General features: G+C 35.2%; 1 protein-coding gene across 4 annotated transcripts in view; it reads left to right on the top strand.

The window, feature by feature from the left end:
* LOC134670395 (POU domain, class 6, transcription factor 2) overlaps positions 1-24,284 on the top strand; it is a 213,310-nt gene that overhangs the window by 175,661 nt on the left and 13,365 nt on the right. For all 4 annotated transcript variants that reach the window (XM_063528233.1, XM_063528232.1, XM_063528234.1 and 1 more), the window contains one exon: positions 8,138-8,301. In XM_063528233.1, the coding sequence (XP_063384303.1) occupies positions 8,138-8,301 (164 nt within the window). The remainder of the gene's footprint in view (positions 1-8,137; positions 8,302-24,284) is intronic.

Genomic DNA, 24,284 nt, shown 5'->3' with positions numbered 1-24,284 from the left:
TTTGATGTTTGTCCATTTTTCCTGTAACAGGAGCAATAAATTAAACTAAAGGCTGTACTCCTCAAACTGATCAACTTTTATTCAGCAACTTTTAAAAATTATGAATCCTTTAGACTTCCTCTTTTTCATACAAAATAAATATTGCCTTCAATGTACGCTGACATCAGTGTTTGACGTTGATTGTCACGCTGTAAACATGACAAAATTTGCAATACATTGCGTCTTAGAATTAAACTTTAAAGTGTAATAAAAATCAAACCATGAGTTATTTTCAAAAGTTGCTGAACAAATGTTGGTCAGTTTGAGGCTTACAGCCTACAGTTTAATTTATTGCTCCTGTTACAGAAAACACACTGTATATTGTGAGTATATGTAAAATTGTTTTTTTTGTTACCGAGATTGTTATTAAAATAATGTAACCTAACTTTTATACTTTGATACTATTATCAAAGAGAATAGATAGTATAGAGGGCTATTGCCAAAGTAAATTTTGTAGTCAAGGTACATTTACTGCCATCTATCGACACACGATTAAACCTTAAAATAAAATTGAAAATGTATAATTAATCAAAATATGTTTATGGATAAATAATTTTTAATTTTTATTGTTCCATACTGACCCATGTTCTTTCACTGATATGTGTTAAAATTGTTAAATATCAAACGGTGCCGTCAACGCCATCTAGCCGAGAATAGGCCAAAGGTGTGTGCGCCGTCTATTCGAGAATGACTTTTTCTTGATTTCCGAGGCTCGTTTTTTTCTTAGACTGTATATATCTCTGCTATTATTAAAATATAGAAGCAAAATTTGACAACTCCGAACAACTGACAGGGTGATATCGTCCGGTGAACTGGTAATCTGTGGGCCCCTTTACACAAATGGATCTAATAGTGTAGGACAGTCAAGTCATGCAACACACACATAAGTTAAAGAGGGACAAGTTGATTCGCTGTCAAACATAGGTTTTGTGAGAAAGTGAGAATTCTATACGTGTATTATCTATTTTGCGTAATACCTTCCTTACGTTTATAGAAGCTTAGCTACTTTCAGGCACATAGCATTGAGTCCACTCACGCCCTAGGAGGCCAATTCGCACTTACATTTTGAAATCTGCATGATGTTATTTTTTTATTAATCGAGCGTACTTGTCCGTGTATTATTGCGTACATGTATTGTCACAAGCGAGACAAATGATATCAAAATTACATCATTTAGACTTCAAAATTTGAATTCAAATCGGGTCCCAAGTATAAGTAATAACGCTTCGCATGTGTGCGTCAGCTCAAAGACATTAACTTAATGCGGCCTCATAATTACTAGTCGAGGCATTAATTCTCGCATCCATAATTTAGTTTAATACGCGGCACTGTTGGCCTACAATCAGGATAAATATTGTATGTCATTTGACATCAATTAAGTTGGTATTAGAATACCAATAATGCTTTGTTTTTATGTCATTATGCTTTTTGTGCCTCAGAAGCTTTTGTCTACTTGTAGCTTTAAGTGGTCGTCCTACATGTAATCTTGTCATTAGAAATAGAGGTGACAACAGGTTGTCAACTATTTGGCATTTGCGTGTCGAGCACGGAGCCGTTTAAATAAATAAATAAAATCATTTATTTCAGACTAAAGGTCCATACATTGTTAGTGAACATTAAAACCTTATTACTAGTGTTAGTATGACATAAAAATAGACTAAAGTAAAACCCGGACCCGGGTATGTCCTTAAACCACGTCCAGGACCACCGGTGGACGGGCAGCAGCATCCCTCAAATTCGGTATACTCGACTGCGATCGCCAACCCGCCTGCCAAGCGTGGCGATTATGGCATTCACCCCCCAAAAAAGGGGGAGGCCTGTGTTCACCAGTGGACGTCTTATGGCTGAGATGATGATGATGATGAAAGTAAAACTAAAAACTAAACGATAACTGCATGCAGTCTCTGCCAACGGCTGAGCATGGGGCCGTTTTCTCGCCCATGAACACGCTCAGAATGCTGTTGGGGCTGCCGCGCAGGCGACGCATCAGTGAAGCGCACCTCTTGCGCATTATGGCCGCAAAGCTGTGCCTCGGCAAACATACCAGAGGCACTACAAAACCGCGGCAACCCCATCAACACCCGGAACGCGTTATTATATTGGACACGTAGGCCGTTGTATGGTTGTGTTTAGGTTACCTGTCAGTTTATCATTCGCTTGCCCTTTTCCCATCACTTGGGCTCGGCGCAACATGTCTTTTTCCTCCATACATAATTTAACTGCTTTCTTTTCATATCATCTCTCACACAGTCCACCTTTTCCTTGGTTTTTATTTCCTCTTACTTACATCCCTCTTTCATTCCTAATACCTAAAAGTCTACCTGTCAGTTTATTGTCACTTGAGCCTTATTCGAGTTCGTAAGTATCACTTCTTGGTGTCCAAATCTACTAGGTACATATATGTACCTACAATAATTGGTATAATAGTTATATTGCCTACGAAGCAGGAATTCCCGGGTTCGAATCCTGGTAAGGGCATTTATTTGTATGTCCATCACAAATATTCGTTTCTAAGTGATGTTTTCTGTGTATATAAATATTTGTATATAAGTATGTATATATTATATATATTCGTCGTCTAGTTCCCACAACACAAGCCTTATTGAGCTTACTGTAGGTCTAGGTCGATCTGTGTAAAAATTGTCCTATAATATTTATTTATTTATATTTGATTATGTATCAGGCTAATATGGTTAATGCATATTTATATATTTTAACTTATTCACACACACTTTTTCAGAAACACAATCACTTAATAAATAATACCTTTTTACGAAAAAAAACGCAAAAATTGCCGGCAAAATAAAACAAGTACCTAAGTACGCTTTTCAAAGATAACAATCTATGCTACCTATAAACATAGTTTTTACATTTCATAATGACTCTTTTTGATACATTTGAGCACTTAACTCGTCCCCTACGTCAATTAAACGTATTATCTTACAGTTTATGTGAAACTTTAATCGTTTTCAACATTAAAAAAAATTAAAACTTACAAACCGTACACCAGTCGAAATCGTAATAAAACCATTAAAAATGGCAAATAACAGTTGTAAAACTGCGACCAAGATCGCTCCCAAAACATTTTCATGAGCATTAACTTTATTAAAATACAATTATTGTGGTCAATAAAAATTATACACCGCCTTGTAATTTACGCAATCTCATATCTCAAAATCTTATGTCATTGGAAAAATAATCTTGTCTACTACTACTCAAAGTGGTATTTCGAGAGACTGAAAGATTTAAGTTATGCAAAAATAAATTCAAGTCAGTCTGTATAGTATGAAGTTAATCATCGCCAGAGGGCGACATTATGCGTTCGTCAAAATATTCACAGTAAATTGCTTTTTATGCACATATCATTATTAATGTTATTAAAGGTCATATTGGATTGACAGCGTAATTAGCTGGCAATTAAATGGCTGACTAATGCGTACTTTCGATTTTTAACCCTAGCTGCGCGTTGGGTTTTATAGTGTTCAATTGGTTATTGTGTATGAAGACATTGTTTTTGGTAGAATATCATGGAACTTGCATTCGTTCTAATTTAACATCACATCAATGTACCATATTCTGAGAATAAATACATTTCATTCCATTTCATTTAATTACGTCGTCAAAATATAAATAATACGTTTTATAAGCGCTATTGTGTCTAAACGAGTAAAATGATTTAGAAAAAATCATGATTATATTCAAATAGATTCTCGCAGAAGTAGAAACACGATTGGTGATTTTGTCTCAAAAAAAAATTGGTCCTTTTTTCATTATTTACTGCCTATGTACCTAAATCATATCATTATATAACGCAAAAAAGGTTCTAAATATGATATTTTATTTTTTCTAAGAACAGAAGGGAAAAACATATAAGTAGGTATTATAGAAGTATCACACATATGACAAATAAAATAATTAAAAATTTAACTTGCATACTTTAAAATTTTCTTTCAATTGTGTACTCAAGAACCATAAAATAAGGTCAGTACCTAATTATACATAACCTCATGCAAAAGAAGAAGAAATCATAAACAATTTTTGATCACTATCTACGTCTTAAACATAAAGTTAGAGATTAACACAATAACAGAACTAAAGATACACAAATTAAACACAACTTTTTAAAATTATAAAACAAACAATGTCATTTGCCGGCCGGCTGGTTAAAGCCTGCATTAAATTAAAAAATAATTATCTCGAAAAGGCGTAGCATACGTTTGATAAATTTAAGGAACAATTAATGCGCTTGTATAGTGTATAAACACAATGATTGTGTGATTCCGCTATAAAAGGACCTTAGGAAGTGATTTAGGGCCCGATTCTGATTTTGAAATAGACATCGATTAGACATCTTTTAGACATCACCAAGATACGATAACGATATGTTTAAGATCTAACCTGTCAAATTTGACATTTGCGCGATTCTGGAAATAATCTTGAACGATTTCCACAGGATATGACTTAGAGATCCAATTCACATCTAATAGATATCTTACTCTATCTAACGTAAAAGTGACATTGGTTGCCCGAATTGCGCTGCAAAAGAGAACTAGTTGATATCTAAACTATAACGTATCTAGAATGGATCTAGTACGTGTCGTCTCTTGTGAGTATCTTGAAGTTCGAATACAGCAGTGACTCTTGAAAGTTACGTAACGAAGTTTCAAGTTTTATTAAACATCATTTGAAGTTTTTGAAGTAAATTAATCTTTCAAATAATAGACTTTTAGGTTAAAGGTAAAACAAGGCATACTCGTAATCTCTTCGTTGCATACATTGCCTTTCCCTTGCTGCGCCGTGTATTTTTTATAATTCCCTCTTGCATTTAGCACTGCGCCGGATGGGCCCTAATTAAGCCCCAATTACCGCTAATGCGTGTAATGAAGCTCATGAGCGCATTGTTGAAGAAGTGTCGCGTCACTACGGGCTAGTGTTGTGCTATAATCCTTTGCAACATTTCCGGAAATATTTCCATAAAATTTTAAGTAAGTAAGAAATACAATTTAACGTAAATTTATTGCTGAAGAAAAATTATTAAAAATCATTTTGTCACTTAAAATGGAAATTCAATTTTATTATTTTGAGAACAGCAATGGTTAAACGGACGAGAATGTGAAATACCTATGTCGAAGTTTCCTAAAAAGTTTTCCTGAGGAAGATAAAATTTTAACTTAAAATTTTAACTAAAAATATGCCAACATTTGTGTATTCGACACCGACGGTTTTAAAGTACCATACTTAATGCCGTTAAAAATCTCGCATTTGTGTAAACTTCATCCTGCATTTATTGTCACAATTAAAAATATACATTATCTACAGTTAAATTTTACACACGTAAGCTAGACAATATTTATTAATTAAGAATTATACATGACAATAGGACAGACTGGTGCCATCTATAAAATCCTTCGACTGGTCAACCACATTGACACTGACAGTCGCTTGTCACGCCAGAGGGGCTACCGCGAAAACCGAAATCCGCAAATTGCAAGGATCTTTCTTTTTTACTCCAATGAAGGCGTAATTAGAGCAACAGAGAAAGATGCCCACAATTTGCGAACTTCGATTTTCGCGATAATAGCCCTGACCAAAAGGAGGCGACAATTTGTTAATGCTCCCCGTAATGGCGCATCACTAGCAACAGTTATACTGAGTTTGAATGCAAACAAGTATAGCCACGTCAAATTAAGCCGAATTTGGGCAAGCTGCGGAAATAATTCGTGTAGTTTTGAAAATTGGTACAGGTATACCTTGTGGTGTCTAGATAAACATACTAAAAGTCCTCGAGGGTAGGGGGTGTGCTGGGGGTGTAGAGGGGGGTTGAAGGTACCTTTTTTCATATTTTTGCTCATATCTCGAAAATGTGTACGAATTGCATTATAATTACTTCAGACAAAAGTTTTAACATACAATTTACTACAAATTTGGTTATGTTTATTTTTACTCTGCGATCAATACTTTAGGAGCTACAGGCTGTTAAATTTAAATAAGAGATAAAAAATAGACGGTTTAAAAAAACGTCGTATTTTCATAATTGTTCATCATAAATAAAAATTTTAATTGAGAATAAGCAAGCTAAATAACCTGCTGATAAAATATAAAAAAACCGGCCAAGAGCATGTCGGGTTATGCTCAGTGTAGGGTTCCGTAGTTACCCGCCCGTCAAAATAGACTATTTGCAAAAACTCAAAAACTGCTTAATCGATTAGGTTTGCTATATTTTTTTCTAAAAGTCTTTACTAAGCTTTACTTTCACGATTATTTTCATATTTTTTAGACCCATGGTTCAAATGTTAGGGGAACTAAAGTGGAAAACACAACTTTTTTTCTTTCAGATCGATTATTTCCGAAAATATTAAGCAGATCAAAAAATGGTTCTCAAAGACCCGTATTCGTTTTAAAAGACCTATCCAACGACACCCCACACTATAGGGTGGAAGCGAAAAAAAATTTCATCCCCTTTTTAATGTACGGCAGCCACCCTAAAAAAATATTTTTTCTAATTTATATTTTACAACTTTGTCAGCGTAACTGATTTATATATTCGTGTCAAATTTAAACACGAAAACTAGAAAAATAATTTTTGATGGTGGTTGCCCTACATTAAAGTGGGGATGAAATTTTTTTTCGCTTCCACCCTATAGTGTGGGGTGTCGTTGGATAGGTCTTTTAAAACGAATAAGGGTCTTCAAGAACCATTTTTTGATCAACTTAACATTTTCGGAAATAATCGATCTGAAAGAAAAAAAGTTGTGATTTACACCTTAGTTCCTCTAACTTTTGAACCATGGGTCCAAAAAATATGAAAAAAATCGTGAAAACATAACTTAGTAAATACTTTCAAGAAAAAATACAGCGAACCTAATCGGTACAACTGTTTTTGAGTTATGGCAAATAGTCTATTTTGACAGACGGGTAACTACGGAACCCTACACTGGGCATGGCCCGACATGCATATGGCCTATTTTTTATATTTTATCAGCAGGTTGCTTAGCTTGCTTACTCTAAGCTAATTTTTTTATTTGTGATGAACAATTACAAAAAAACGACGTTTTCTTAAACCGTCTATTTTTTATTACTTATTTAACTTTAACAGCCTGTAGCCCCTAAAGTATTGATCGCAGAGTAAAAATAAAGAAACCAAATTTGTAGTAAATTTTATGTTAAAACTTTTGTCTTAAGTAATTATAATGCTATTCGTACAGATATTCGAGATATGAGCAAAAATATGAAAAAAAGTACCTTCAACCCCCCTCTACACCCCCAGCACACCCCCTACCCTCGAGGACTTTTAGTATGTTTATCTGGACACCACAAGGTATACCTGTACCAATTTTCAAAACTACACGAATTATTTCCGCAGATTTTTCTAATTTGCTTAGGCTAGTAAGCGTGTTACACTTCGTACATGTGACGTGATAAATATGTGCAAGTATTATATGATGCCTTATCATAATGTGATAAGGTTGCATATCGTTCATGTTTCTACTTAGAGTTTGTGCGGAAAGAGAAGAGTCGTGACATGTATGTTGCCCAATACATTCCACGACTCTTCTCTTTCCGAACAAACTCTACCTGTAGACCAAGCACATGACTGGCGCGACAGTATCTCGCGGCGAGATAGACTATCCGTCTTTTTCTATGTTAACAAAAGAGGGACGGGTAGTCTATCTCGCCGCGAGATACTGTCGCCAATCGCCCATCATATCCATACAGTACGCCATTTGGTTACTGGTCCTTACAAACTTTCATCCAATGTTTTACACTTTTTCGCATTATGATGCCTTTTGATGTGATCCCTTCAGAATCTTTTTAAGCTGGTCTTACTGTATTTCATAGCAATTATGTCGACTTCCCGCGAAGTACGCTATTTGGTACTGGTCCTTACAAACTTCAAACTTCTTCATGTTTTTAACGGTTTTTCGCTTTTCCGCTTTATGATGCCTTTTGGTGTGGTCCCTTCAGAATCTTTTTAAGCTGGTCTTACTGTATCCATTACGTTACGTCTACGCCTCGGCTAGTCTGTGGCCATGAGTAATCCCATTCATAAAAAAAATGAGCAAAAGTATTGTCAACTAAAAGAATTATGTCCCCACAGGCTCGCAGCTTCCAACGGCGAGATTACAATCACGACATCGGCGCACTCTGGCACCGGCAGCTCAGCGGGCTCAGCACCGGCTCCATCACCCCACGCGCCTGTCAAGATGTCGCCCGGCTCTGTCAAGAGCTCGCATGACGACGACCTGCTGGCTGACTCTCCAAGTAAGTACTAGTTCTTCACGTGACGCGTACCTCATCTTGGATATGCCTAAAGTCTAAAACTAAGCGTCACAATGCGTAGATAGCCCTACAGTCCGAAGTTTCCAGTGGCGGATTTTCCCTTAGGCCCAGTATGCCCGGGCCTGAGGAGGCCAGACAATAGAGGTAGCAGTCATGATGGGGAGACAGTCGTGTTCTACACCAGGTGCCGTGCGCAGAAGTATTAGATATAAGTTGACCCTAGTTTTACCACGCTCACAATTATTGCCTGTCATTAACAATTGACATATGATGCATGATCGTATGGTTATTTAAAAAAAATGTATTAGAGATAGCCTTAAGCAATAGTTATTAAGTTAGATTTAAGTTATATTGCAGTGCCCTACAGGGTTTCATAGCTGAACCAATACAATGTACCAATCTGTATAACCTATGAAAGCAATAAATACACTGATTACTGATTACTGATTACATCTCGTCATCATTGTGCATCGCTGATCTGACAATTAAAAATATGGATGGGAGAATCGACAAAGCATAGTTCTAAGACACGACCCTCCTACAACCAAGCTTCCTCTTGCTTCCCAATTCATTGCCCATCATTGGCTGCCAGTTTTCATAACCAAGCATTCTTAAGTTGCCCCACTTTTATCCTTGACCTGTTCCTGATTTAAAGGGTTTCTTTTGTCCCCTTATTATTATTACCTACTGAGTAACGATCCGTAAACTTCGCGAGTAGTGGTCTCAAAATTTTACATGACATAAAAAACCTACTGAAATGTACCTAATTACCTACTGAGTGTAACATAATTCATGAGAGCTAAAAAATCCCTCCTGGCCCGTATAAAACTTCGCGAGTACCCACTGGTCCCAAAATTTTACATGATATAATAAAACCTACTCAAATGTGCCTGGTGCAAAACATCTTACCTACATGTTTTCTAAGTCGATTTACTATATCTTTATCGAGTACGTAAGGATATTTTAAATCACAAAATAAAGCTATCGCGAACTTACAACCATTTATCAATTCATTACCCCTACACAGTCAAGCAAAAGTTAGCTTCATCAGTTACTTAAACAGAATTAACTTAAGCAACTACCTAAACGCTATTTTGGACTCGCAACTCTACTTATCCATAAAAGTTTCGGTCTAAGCATAGCACAGATCCATTAGGGTAGTCTAGTGTTGTAGGAACTGTTTCGCCTAATGCTATAAGAGTTAAAGCAAAGTTGCGTACAGTTAGGGACTTAGTAGGCTGCGCTCAGGTACAGCGATTTCAGCTGACCATTAATAGATCTTGTTCCCTTGCTATAAGGTTTAGGATTGTTCATAACTATGATGGTGGTACTTTGATCTGGTTAGGGAAATTTCTTGGTCATTTCCGATTTATTGTTAGATCTAGTTTGGTAACTACGTTGTGGGGAACAAAGTTAGGGGCTGTGTTTGATGCTTCGTGTTTTATCGTGTATTTGGGTATACTTCCGAGTTTATAATATAGTTAAATACATTATTCTTGCCACATGTACATACTCTCAGGTACAAAAGCAAAGAAAGTTTTCAATAAAATATACTCATTGTTTTCTTTACGTCTATACAAGTTTACTATATAGCTTTCGGACCAAAAACGGAAGACTATTAAGACGGATGTTCAAATAGAAATTCATTAGAAATTGTCGCTAAACGAGACGCCCATGTGACATCTCTGTAATTGCTGGCATCCATAGGCTTTGGTAACCACTTACCATCAGACGAGTCGTAATACTTGTTTTCCATCAACATTATATAACTAAAAACTGACCTATCCACCAAAACATAGACGACATAATATATAAAATCTGACCATTCAACCTCATTGTGTCCCATTTCATTTTTAGAATTCGAATTTTTAACCTATAACGGTTAAACAGCTTAGGCGTTGACCTACTCCGTCTAGACGTAATATTTCCAGCTCATAGGCCAATTCGAATGTGCACCTGACATTATACCGATGTTAGAATGATATTGGAATCGCATCAGAGGACCAAACACGAACACCGAAGTTCGCAAATTGCGGGCATCTTTTTCTTATGACATTGCGCGACTGGCCTCGGGTGGAAGCGTAAGGTCCGATCATTGTGACTCGCTCTAACCTATGATTGTCGCCGTAGCCGAAGCCAGTCGCGCAATGTCGTGGCCAGGCCGTAAGGCGTACCGCAATTTGCAAACTTCGGTGTTCGCGATGGGCCTTCAGTTGTTATCTGTCTTTCGCGAGTTCATTTCGCTCTGTCAACCAATACATGAGCAAGACGTTCGCGCGAATGACAGCAAACTGATATGATTCCAATATGATTCAAATATCGCTCTGATATCAGGTGCAAAAAATAAAAAATAAAAGTCAGGTGCACGTTCGAATTGGCCTGGTCAGCCTGTCTGATTATTGAATGAGACATTAGTAGAATGTATCTCTATTTCTGAATGCAGAGCGCTACAGCTAACAATACCTATGAATGGGCTTGATTCTCTCTCTGGGAATAGATAGTTTTCGATAATAGTATGTATTAGTTTATTAGTAGTATTATCACATGAGTGACCTGAGTTATTCGCAGATAATTGATTCTGGCTGCATGTTTGTGCCGTTTGGGGTGGAAACCCTTGGGCCGCACCGTGGTTCGGGTTGTATGGGCGCGCGGAATTAATTGTTTTTAAGAATAGGTGGGATTAAAAAACGTGTGTAATGTGGTTTTATCGATAGAAATAGGTAAAATAAATAATATAAATAAATTTTTGTTTTGTTTATTAGAAATTTATATTAAAATCATCAAAAATATACTAAAAATACAAAATTATAATAATTCAAAAATGGCTTACAGAATTAAATTGCAATAAATTGAGTATATAATAAAAATAATAACTAGTATAAATAAATAAAAAAGGCTTTAAATTAATAATTTTCTACAATAAATTGTTGTATTTCGTCGTGCTCTCGTCCTGTTTTCTTATAATTATTATTTGCTCTTAAGCTGTAAATAAAAAGGTCAGAAGATGTCAAAAGCAAGTTTATGATATCTTCGTTCGCAGATTCCCTTAAGCATTTCCTCGAATGGTACAATCTGTACCGACGATAATCCTTATTCCGCGCTTCCTGGGCTTCTTCAGTTAACATTCCAATCGGTAGAGCAGCAGCGGATATTATTTTACTTCCATGGGTCAGTATTTTGTGTACTGTATTTGGCATATAGTACCATTCGTACAAGCCAACGAATATTTCAGCTGTTTTATTGCAGTAATCTCCAAACTTTTCAGCATCTATTGTGGCACCAGAGTTAATTGCCTGTAATATTACTGAAAACCGGTGAATCAGTTCTTTCTACCCCTGTAATCTCTGCAACTAAACTTGGGTTACTGAAAAATCTCCTGGAGGTATTACCATCATTAGATGACCCGATACCTTGCTTGACGAAGTCAACTTTCAAACCCAATCTTTCGTACAACTCTTTTTGAATTCTATTCTTTTCTGCTTCATTTTGTGACCGTGTGACCGCATTTGTACTCCATTTACAAAATGACTTGTTGTAGGCTATGTGTAGAATACATTCCATGAGCTTTCAATACACTTATGCACATCTCGGTCACTTGAAATAGCAATTTCAACTAACTCTGCATTTGAAATGCTGAAACTTCCCATAACTACTAAGTAGGTACAATAACGCAAAAAAACAGTGTTATTTTCTCGAATCGATAATTGTAACTGAAGAAGAAGAAAATAATGTATGCATTTTATACCCAAAATCAAGATATTTATTTATTAATCACCCCCATTAAGGTGTTAACCTCATTAAGGTGTTTCCTTACATTAAGTACGCTCATTAGTTATATGGTCATTATTCAAATGTTTGCAGGCCCCGGCAGTTGAAATCAATTTAGTAATTATCTCAGATACTTAAGCTATCATTTGTGCTATTTTTCGATGGAGCGGACGCTGGCGGAAGAAAGTAACACTCTTTTGAATAATGAAAATTGGCAAAATAATGACTATGTCGTTTTCGCCCAAGCCATACTCAAATTAAGCCACAAAGTCACTAATATTATATAACATATAAATAGCTTAATATATGCTCCTGTAACTAAAATAAATATTTTGTATACTTTAGCGCTGATTTCAGAAATATATGACCTGCAATAAACAAGTTTTTTAAGGGAACATTGGCATGTGTACAGCATCGTGTACTTTGGTCTATTAATTTACTAATAAATAATACACCAAAATTAAAATCCTTTCACGATAGACCTACACAAGTATTCTACTTTTAGATTTAAGACATACGAATGACTAAAGCTGACCTGTAAAATTTGGACTTTATTCCGCTCTTGAACCAATGTGGGCCGTGGGGACCTGGCGCCCACGGCATATTCGCCGAGCTGGCGAAGCGCCTCGTGGAGGCGACGGGTGACCGAGAGGGCTGGCTCCTGCCTCGCGCAACGCATTGGCATTGCCGTCCAGCGCGCATTTTATATAATTTTAGTTGTTATTGCTTTATGAAATATACTAATTATGGAACTGTTACGAGCTGTATTCGAAGCTACGACCTCTGGGTTGTAAGAACTGTGCCTCTGGATTGGAAGGCCGTTACCCAAACGGTGACCTAAATCGGAACCCTGTTTGTTCTACTGGTTTTATATCACGTCGATGGCAAAAAAAAGCCTATACATAATCCCTACTTTTTAAGAACCCCATAATGTAAACCTTTGAAAACACCTTGACAACTAATGGCAAGAATTAACGAAAGGTCCGCTTGACAACTAATCCCAAGAATTAACGAAAGTTTTTACGAAAGCGACTGCCATTGACCTTCCAACCCAGCGGGTAAACTAGGCCTTATCGGGATTAGTCCGATTTCCTCACGATGTTTTCCTTCACCGAAAAGCGAATGGTAAATATCAAATGATATTTCGCACATAAGTTCCGAAAAACTCATTGGTGCGACCAGGGGCTAGAATCGCTCTTAATGTAAAGCTACTTTAAATTTACTTTGACTTTTTTAAATAAGGTCATGGATAAATGGAACTACAGATTGAATAAACAAGAGCAGCGTTTTTATTCAGTGTTTTATGCCGTGTAAAAGCATTCATTAGCGCTTGGCATTACTTAATGCAGGAATAGCACTGAATCGATACAGTCATTATCGACAATTAGCTTAGTTGGTCCCTTGCTGTTTAGCTCATAAGTATTTATAGGTGAGAGCATTTTATACGTGCGCACTGGTAAGTTTTATTTCTGACCCTGCTCCCGTGACGGATTGCTCCCGTGCTGATTATCTTCTAAAATGTATAAAAGTTTCGATATTTACATATTGACGGACACATGCCTCTATTGACGGTAGGGCCTTGAAATGTGAATGTTGCGAAACTATTCTCCAAAAGGACTTTTGAAACTCAACTTCGGAGCGAGTGTAAATGGATTTGGACGAAGGCGTTAGATTGAAAATTGAACTAGATTGGAAAAGGACTTTTGAAATGTAACTTAGAAGAAAGTGAAAATGCTAATGCTAAAAAAAAGAGGTATATACCAGCCGTCGCAAGACCCTGCACAAAGACTGGGTCGTGTATTACTGGTCCCTTTCAACAGTTCCCGACGACCTTGATCGTCTGTCCCAAATTTATGTTATGGGGAATTTTCTAATGATAGATAGATAGATAGATAACCATTTATTAGCTTGCCGTTGCCGTAATGCCGTTATTTCCAGCACGTAGTCGCCACTCAATAGTTTTTTATGTATCCGATCATACGTAATATACCTAATATTTTGTTAGTGTTATGTAGGTATAAACTGAAATGAATGTCATATACTAAGAAAAAGTGACCAAGGCCTTCAGTGCCCCAGGCTGGAATCGAACCAGCGTCCTCTGCTATCGCAGCAGGTGCCTGTGCCATTCGGCCACCGGGTCACAGTGGTCGAATATTTCCAAGTACAGTGGAACCTGGATAATTGCAATCTCAAGGGACCGGCCATTTTTTGTCAATTAACCAGGTTTTTCATTTAAGCAGGTCGTGTCAATTAACGAGGTTCAAAAAATCGTTGTGTCAATTATAGAGGTTTTCATTAATAGAGGTTGCGTTCTGACAAATTTCTTTTATGGAGGTGCAAATAACCATTTTAAGTAGATTTACACGCTTACATTCTATATATTGCTTCCGTCTATACTTGCACTTTTACACTACATTAATTACTACTTTATTTTCTTATCATTTGGGTTTAAAAAACTCCCTTGAATTGTAGAAGAATGTTTTATTAGAATGTAAAAAGCATACTTTGTTTTTTATTGATCAAAACTATTTCACCTACTACAGGCTGTGATAGATACCCAATAAATAAATTAAATTCTGGATGGAGATATAAATAAAATGATCATTGCTATTGAAATATTGTTTCTCCTGTATACAACTACTTACATTATTTCAATTACAGAGGTAATAAGCAAGACACGTTTCAATAATAGAGGTAAAAACAAGAGCAAAAATAACGGATTTTTTTAGCACAGTGTCAATTATAGAGGTCTTAAGTTGCGATGTGGTCAATTATAGAGGCAAAATTACGAAAAGCACTAAAATCTACATTGCAATTATAGAGGTTCCAAAATTTCAATTATAGAGGCCTTTTGGTCTCAAGGGACTGGGACCGGACTTTTGGTTGCAATTATTGAGGTTTTCCATTTATCCAGGTGCCAATTAACCAGGTTTCACTGTATATTCACTTCTTACTGAAGGCTTATGGCGCCCCCTGGCTATCCCTAAGGTAGAACAGTATGGTTCTGTAAATAATTAAATTTATTCTAATACTTCTAATAATTAGTAGTGTTAGGTATAGTTCTTGAAATTTCCGAAGTTCTTATTCCGTGTGCTACTTTAACCGGATAGATTAAAAGGACAACGGCAGCGGCTAAATGTGATCAGCTTTTCGAACTTTGAGCCCTACTACCATTAAAAACAATAGCTCGCAATTCCGCTACGGCTTTTTAGTCTGTGCGATTTGACATTTTGTAATCTGTATTTATTTTTTATATTAAACTATCCTATGTCCTTTCTCGCGCCTCAAACTCTCTCCATACCAAATTTCACCAAATCAGTTCAGCGGTTTAAGCATGAAGAATATCTAGGTCGACTGACCGGGCAGCGTCTTTAACATTTATAATATTAAAATATGTAATAGGGATAATTTCAATTTAGTGTTAATATCTGGGAGACAGAGCTTTGCTCAGAAAACATAAAAACTAAAAAATGCGCGGGGATAAAACCTAGCTAGATTGATTTAACGCCCCCGAAAACCCCCATATAGCAAATTTCATCGAAATCAATAGAGCCGTTTCCGAGATCCCCGAAATATATATATAAATAAATATACATATGAATAATTAAACAAGAATTGCTTGTTTAAAGGTATTAGATTAAGTAGAGAGAGTAAACGTCAAATGCGACTCTAGAAGGGTAAGAATGCGTTTTTATAAAGATTACTGACTGCCCGATTCGAACTTTAAGATACGTCAATTAATAGATCTAGAAACGATATGGATTAGATGTGTCAGTGTCAAAAGTGACGATTTTGTTTGAAGAAACGTCACGTTTGACACTGACATATCTTATCCATATCGTTTCTAGATCTATTAATTGACGTATCTTAAAGTTCGAATAGGGCCGTGAGACGTTGAACCACGGAGAGGGTGGTACGCCCCGGATACATTTATAAATTGGCCAGAGATTGCTGGGGGCACAGATGAAGTGTTAATAAAAATATTAAATATTATTGGACAATTTTACACAAATCATTCAAGCTAGAGAAAGCTTGTGTTGTGAGTACCTAAGTGACTATGAAATATAAATGATCAAAGAAATACTAAGATATGTATAATCTGTAGGTATCTTTAGTCTTTAGGTATTTAAATAAAAGTACCTAAACAAATAATTTGTAAATTTTCGGGTAGTTAAAACATTTAATGGTTAACCAATCAAATTCAAAACCGCCTGGAGCTGTCACTGAACGATCTGACTTTAACCTACATTATTTGATCATGTAATGTTTTTATTATTTTATATTTAATGTTTCTAGTTTTTATTATTTATTTACCATCACTTGGCTTAAGGAGCCATTTTATTTACTTTGATTTAAATACCTAAAGATACAGACGATAGTATTGAAACATCCTGGCTTTCGTAGCTATACCTAAGTAATTTTAACTAGTTTTGACCGCAGTCTGTACCCTACAGACTAACTTAGGTAAGTATAAGAATTTAAATAACCGTGGGGCTTAGTCAATTTGTGTAAAAATGTCCTATAATATTTATTTATTTATTTAAATCATATCAAATTATATATTTGTGCTATTTCGAAGTAGGTACTGCGGTTTTCTGCAAGTACTTTACATTTTGCTCTCGATAGCCTAAGTACTTAACTAGCTATTTCTGCTGACCGCTAGCTAAATCAAAATTTCACCAAATCGTCCCGAATCCGTCTCGTGATATATAAACCGGCGACGTCATGTCCCCAGGCCCCAGTTCTATTGATTACTATTTAATTCGTTGTTAGTGGAAACAATTACTAAATTACCGAGTTCCTCTCTCCTCCTGTTGGCACGAATTTATATAAATACATCGATTGGCCGATTCGATACGATTGGGATGCTTGGGAACGCGATTGTGTAATCGATTAATAGTTAGTTTTAGTTTTGTCGGTTACAGACTAATTAGTCAGTTTTAAGAACAGATATAAAGTTTCTTAGTGATATGATTGACGGCTCGATTCGGGAAATGAATTAGAGACTCACTAGGGGTCATCCATTAATTACATCACACGTTTAGGGGGAGGGAGGGGGTCAAGAAAATGTGACATATAGTGACATGGGGGAGGGGGGAGACACAAACTTTGTGACGTCACTTTAACTTCATCAGTAACCGAAAATTTATTTAAATTATTTTATTCGCTGTACATTTAAATAACAAGTTTTTAAAACGATAATCGTTTTTATTCGTTTAATTTTCTTTCCTAAGCAGTTTGGGTTATAAAATCACTAATATTTATATCGTCAAAAATATTTTGATAAAATATTAATAATACTTTGGTACTTACTTAATTCGATTTGGCGATTTCGTAGAAAAAATGTGACGTCACACTAGAGGGGAGGGGTTTGCCAAATGTGACAAGGAGGGGGGGAGGGGTCAAAAAACCTAGAAATTCGTGTGACGTAATTAATGGATGACCCCCTAGATATGAAATAGTAAAGATATGTGACGTTCCACTGCAAAAGGCACCTTATGGCGGCTGGCGCTGCGATTCGGGAAATGGATTAAAGATTCACTAGATATGAAATAGTGAAGATATGTGACGTTCTACGGGAAAAAGTTACCTTATAGCGGCCGGCGCTTACGTCGCATAGCGCCGCAAAAATATTGGAGCGGCGTTATTAATAGCGTAAGCGCCAACCGTCATAAGGTACCTTTACCCGTTGGGCGTCACATATCTTTACTATATCGTATCTAGTTAATCTCTTATTCGTTTCCAGAATCGCGCCGTGAGTTCTGTGGGTTTTATTATTTATATCATATAAGTAATATAGTATCTGCTACAGTATCATACTTTATTTCGTTAGGTATTTGTTTTTCTATTTCTTTAGATTTGCTTTGGGCGGCGCTTATATCTGGATAAGACTATTTTCTTGTGATTATTTCTTAAATTAACCTTAATTAATAAAAAAACACTTGTTAGTTTTTTGTCAACCTTTTAATAGTCACCTAATTTAAACAATTAAAATCTCTTATCCACGGAGATTGGAATCAATTTGCAACTCTTGCACGTTGGGTGGAAAGAAATATAAACAAGTATACTCGTAGAATAATTGCTTCTAAAAATACTTAGATAATGTATCACAGTCAGGGCCACCTTAAACTAAGCTGGGGCCCTTGGAAAGAAAATAAAACGAATTAGTTATAGTTATTTGTTTTACAAGGGGGCAAAGTTGTTGTTTAACCGCTCGTGCTATTGAGACCCGAGCAAGCGAAAGATTCCAAAATTGAACCACGAGCGTAGCGAGTGGTTCGTAAAATGGAATCTTGAGCGTTGCGAGGGTTTTAAAGCACGAGCGGTTAAACAAAATTTGCCCCCGAGTGAAACACAAAATTTTCACCACACCAACCTGAAGCAAATATTAAATGTAAAATATCAAACAAAAATCAAACCAAATCAAATCCAAATGAATGTTATTAAATATTTATCATCCAAAATCATCATTTAAAAGTCATTTCTGCCAGCAAATATAAGAAACCAACTCAAAATTTGCATTTGATTACTTTGTCTCACATGTGAATAAAATGCAACTTTGCTATCAGTTTTTGAAGTGCAAAGTAAGCCTTTCCGAGCTGGTGTGGTGAAAAATTTTTTCTACTATGATCTTCTATTTATTATGGGTAATCAAATATACTGTTACTGTCTGTCCTTCGGGGCCCCCTGAGGATGGGGGCCCTGGGCACGGGCCCCGTGTTCCCTTATGGTAAAGACGGTACTGATTATAGTGTATTATGTTTACTACAGTTATTCATTTCTAAGCGGCTAGTTATAGATTCTTTAGATCTCCATTTCAAAATAACTAAAATATTCATCACACTACCTATAAAATTAAACCATAATGACTTATAATTAGTTGTATTTATAAACAATAAACAAAGGCTTTTAGCGATCAAAGGGACCGATGGAAGGCAATATAGTTAATCAACTAATTAAACTCAATTACAAATAATTAGGATCGATAAAGACAGCGATAAGAAAGAAAGAGCTGGCTGTCGAAGGCTAATTGGCGAACAAGGTTTAGCCGTAGTTGAGAGATTTATGTCGAAACAGTGAATGTACAAACTTACATACCTACCCTTTTACTTTTGCTATGCAAGATAGAACTACATAGGGCTATTTTGGACTTTGAATACGTATTCATTTTATTTACAACTCCTGAGACGTCTCAGGAGTTGTAAATAAAATGAACCTATAATTTTTTTTATATTTACATCACAATGGTTACAGTCACGTGAATTTCGGGCCCATCGGGGGTCCTTCTTCAGGCTCGAGTGTTCGCGACGGCTGCACACATGAACATGTCACGTGAATGTAACCGTTGTGGTTTAAAAAAATAATCTACACAAGAAGTATTAATTATGCGAAAGCTGGTCTGGATTTTATATAAAAAGTATGTCAGTTCAATACAATTCAAACTTACATTTTGACATCAAAGTAAAATCTAAATGATGAACTGGACCAACAAGAAACACGCCCATCTCTCATCTTGTATTACGAGTTTAAACTTTATTTCTCACATCACACGGTATACTTTACCATCATCCAATATACAGGATACGATCTTGACTAACTAACCGTTTTTAGGACAAACGTAACGTAGAATTTAATTGCATCTAATCGACGTAATACGTAAATTGCTGTCGCTGCCATTTGTTACCCACTTTCTACTAATACTTAATTACCCAGGTCGGAACTTTTGTAACAATTAGTTCTAGATTTACTGTGGTATAGTACCAATACTACAATAAACTGGTTAGTCTATAGTGGTTACATTGTATGACTATGAGACTGGGAATGCATATTTAATTGAACGAGTCATGAAATACTAACACGAAAATTTATTTGCATGATACTTAGGCATTTTAAAGAACTTTTACACGTCAGAAGAATATGAAGACTAGTGTGTGCCAAATGATGTAACCTTAAATATATGGCGCTGATGGCTGAACTATACAGGGTGATTCAGGAGACGTGAGCAGGACTAATACTGCGCATTTCGTATATTATAAGCAACACTTTCGTATCAGTATTAGTGAGGTTAACGTTAATTTTCTAGTCGTGTTGAAAAAAAAAGTTATTAATTTATTTACGACATGCGTGGTCACCCTAAAATTAGAATACTAAACTACCGATATTCTGTGTCAAATTGAATGTCATCACTGTCATCGCGGTCTGGTTACTTTTGAAAACTCGTATCTCACTCAAGTTTGACAGTTTATTTTCTTCGCAATCAAAAAGATAAAGAGGTTTTATGCTTATTAATTAGGTCTTGTAGGGTGACCATGATTGTAGAGGATTAAATTTGCCCTCACCAAAAACTTAAAAAATAGGAAAAAGTGTGGTTGTTTCACCTAAATACGACGGTGATCGATCAATTATCAGTTACTGAGTGTGCAAGATTAGTCTTGCTCACGTCTCATGAATCACCCTGTATAAATAAATAAATAAATGTTGTTTGCACTGCCCCTGGAAGTTATTAGGAATACTGAAGCCTAATTTCTGTCTTTGACCGTAGAGTCTGTTCGAAAAGAGTCGTGGAATGTATTGGAATGTATTGGGCCTCATACATTTCACGACTCATCTATTTCCGCACAGACTCCATCAGCTAAAACTACTTCTGTGTAGTTTTGGTCTGAATTAAGATTTAGTTTCTGGAAGAGACAAAATTATTTAGAATATAAGTTTGTTTTCGGGTAAATTTTAGTTCGGTGTATAAACAATTTGTCGCTACCTAATACTCTTTAAATACCTAGAAAGAATCAACATAAATTTAAACTAATACTTGAAAGGAAACACAATCGATTGACGTCAATATAAACTAACCATTTCAAGTTATCGCATTTATTATGGGTTATTATTTAGTAAATTGAAAATCAATATCGTATCTTTTGTGTAATTAAAATCAGTATTAATTACTAGACAAGCAAATGAAAAGCCCTCGATAATTTATACAAAGAAAAGGTCAAACTTTTACCAAACGGCTTCAATTCTTTATAGAAACTTGTTCAAAAGCACTTACAACAGTTACGATAATAATACGCGTTAATTATAATCGATATCGTTTTCGATTCTACATCGTAATCGTAGCTCGAATCGAGTTGATTCGGCTCGCGTAATTTTATCCATTATGCGTTCAGAAACTCCACCGGAAAAGTCGTTCCTGAACGATTTTGTTCTTTGCTTCAACGACTCAAGCAGCCGAAATACTAAAGTAAGCTCAACAAGCACGCACATTTAAACTGGTAAAAGTGTATGGTTCACCCTAATCACTCGAAAACTTTAATTAAGAATAATCAAGCGTTGAATATAAAATGTCGAAATAACGGCCCAGTTCGATTATTATGTCGAATTTTTCGGTTTTAAATATGCATGGAGTTGGCATGTGAATTCGGCATTAGACGCTTCTAAACGCAAATCCGATATTAGAGGATAATTTTCAAGTATTGAAGGAGAAATTTCGAATGAAACTAATAGGAAATGTATTAGAATCACGCGCTCGGTCAGTCAGAGGTAAGTAACCTTTTAATGTTGAAAGAAAGCATTTGGAATAATTGGTTTTACGCATTACTACAAAATGGCGGCCGAACGCAGACTGATAGACACGCGAAGTATAATCGCTCCTAATTAATTTACTACATGTATTAAACAATTAACACAGCGGTATCTTGATGCATTATTGTTATTGAATTTCGTCTACGCTTAGCCAATTGACTTTATCTTTGGAGTTTAATTAATGGTGAGTTGTTATCACGCAACGTCTGTAATTGGCTGAAAAAGCCTTAGCAATTTCAAATTATGGTAACGAAATGCGAGATCAGCTGTTCAATGAATTCGTGATACTTTGGGTGCTCCGAATTTAAAAGGCGAATATATTTTAGATGGGAATGGACTTTGGAAGTTAAAGGAGGTATAAAAATTCATGGGTTACGTTATGTAATTGAAGGATATGAATAATGTTTTGATAGACCCTTGTTTCTTAGATACCTATACAGTTTACATCATTATAGTTTTCATTTGTTATTTAAATTAACTACAGTCATCTATTACCTCTATTTTTAAAGGAATTTTAGAGGAATTACCTCTTCCAAAAGAGTGCAATGTCATATGATAGATGAGTTATATTTCTATGGTCCAAACCAAAACAGAACTAACTTTAATATCTTCGTTCCGGCCGGTGTGACTATTATTAAATCGTCGCAGTTCTAAGATTATAAGTCTCCAGTGTTGGCCGAACGTTAATGCAATTGACCATTAAAAATTAACCATTGAAAAGGTTAATTGCCATTAGCCATTAACCATTGAAGGAAAATTAATTATCAATTGCATTGAACATCAATTTGCACTAATGTTAATTTATTACGAACCACTAACAATTAAAAAGAATTAATGGTTATTGCTTAACAAACCATTAAAAACTAAAACAATTTTTAATGAAAATTAAACATGTGATTGATAATTAACAATTAACAAGAATAAATATCGTAATTTTATAAAGACGTCCAAGGGATCAAAGGTCTAGTGCAGCGGTCGGCAACCTGCGGTCCGCGGGCCGCATGCGGCTCGTGAACCTATCACTTGCGGCCCGAGTGCCGCCTTGGCTATTTTGTATGTAATAGTGACAAACGACAATGTCTCATAAAGTCATAAATATTAACAAAGTACGGCCCGCGTCACCATTTATTTTTATTTATTTTATTTATTTTATTTATTTTATTTATTTTATTTATTTTATTTATTTTATTTATTTTATTTATTTTATTTATTTTATTTATTTTATTTATTTTATTTATTTTATTTATTTTATTTATTTTATTTATTTTTTTTATTTTTTTTATTTTATTTATTTTATTTATTTTATTTATTTTATTTATTTTATTTATTTTATTTATTTTATTTATTTTATTTATTTTATTTATTTTATTTATTTTATTTATTTTATTTATTTTATTTATTTTATTTATTTTATTTATTTTATTTATTTTATTTATTTTATTTATTTTATTTATTTTATTTATTTTATTTATTTTATTTATTTTATTTATTTTATTTATTTTATTTATTTTATTTATTTTATGAGCACCCATTATAACTAACAATAATGGGTGTATTGCCATTTGTCCCCACGGGGAACATATAGGAAATATATGTGCAGTTTGCATATAAATTATTCCCATTTTTCCCCACTTTATTGGTGTGGGGACAAATGGGAACACATCATTATCCGATATTTTCCCATTTGTTCCCGCCTGGAGCAGATGGAATAAGCGCTTCATATAAATGAATAAATCCCATTTGTCCCCGTTTCCCATTGTCTCCAACTCACATATGACAGGGACAAATAAAAATACACCAATAATGAGTGTATTCCCATTTAATAGTTTCAAGCAAAATTAACATTAATTATTAGTTTATGAAAAAAATATTTAATTCCATTAAACGTTAATGCAATTGAGAGTAATGGTAATTAATTTTTTGAAACTTTAATGCCATTAAATAGGCAATTAGATTGACAATCAATGTAATTAAACGCCTCAAGATTCAATTCTAACTAACTTTAATTAAATTGATGCGTAATGCAATTGATTAATTGCAGAATTAATGGTTAATGCAATTGATTAATTGTTAATTAGAATTAACCATTACGGCCAACACTGAAATAAGATTACAACAGGTATTGATACTTAACTTACGTAATGAACTTGTGAACACTTGTGGATACTCTTGTCCTAATATTACATGACATTGCTCTTTTTTTTTCCCTTTCCAACATACCAATATATATTTTACAGTCTTCACCGTACGTAACAAATTATGAGCACACCTATCTATCAATAACCACTTATTACATTATCCATTCATTAACCCCCCCTAAACTTATTACTCTCATAAGACACAAACAATATCGATACAACAACTAAATTAGAAATCGTCTGAGCATTTTGTGCCGGTAAATGGAGGAACGATTGCCAATTTAGCAACCCTACCTTGTCTTAATTGATGCAGACTACTACTTAAACTAGCGAGGGAGATAGGGAAAGTAATTTGTCATCGGTTAGCTAAGCAAGGACCTGCAGTGTGGCACCCCTGGAGGCGACATCGCGATGTTTTGAAAATCACCAATTTTATCTAACGAACCCCCTGCCAAAAATCTACTCCCATACAATCGAAGT

Source organism: Cydia fagiglandana, chromosome 13, assembly GCF_963556715.1.
Source record: "Cydia fagiglandana chromosome 13, ilCydFagi1.1, whole genome shotgun sequence".
NCBI classification, from domain to species: Eukaryota; Metazoa; Arthropoda; class Insecta; order Lepidoptera; family Tortricidae; genus Cydia; species Cydia fagiglandana.
This window is presented reverse-complemented; position numbering and strand designations above follow the sequence as displayed.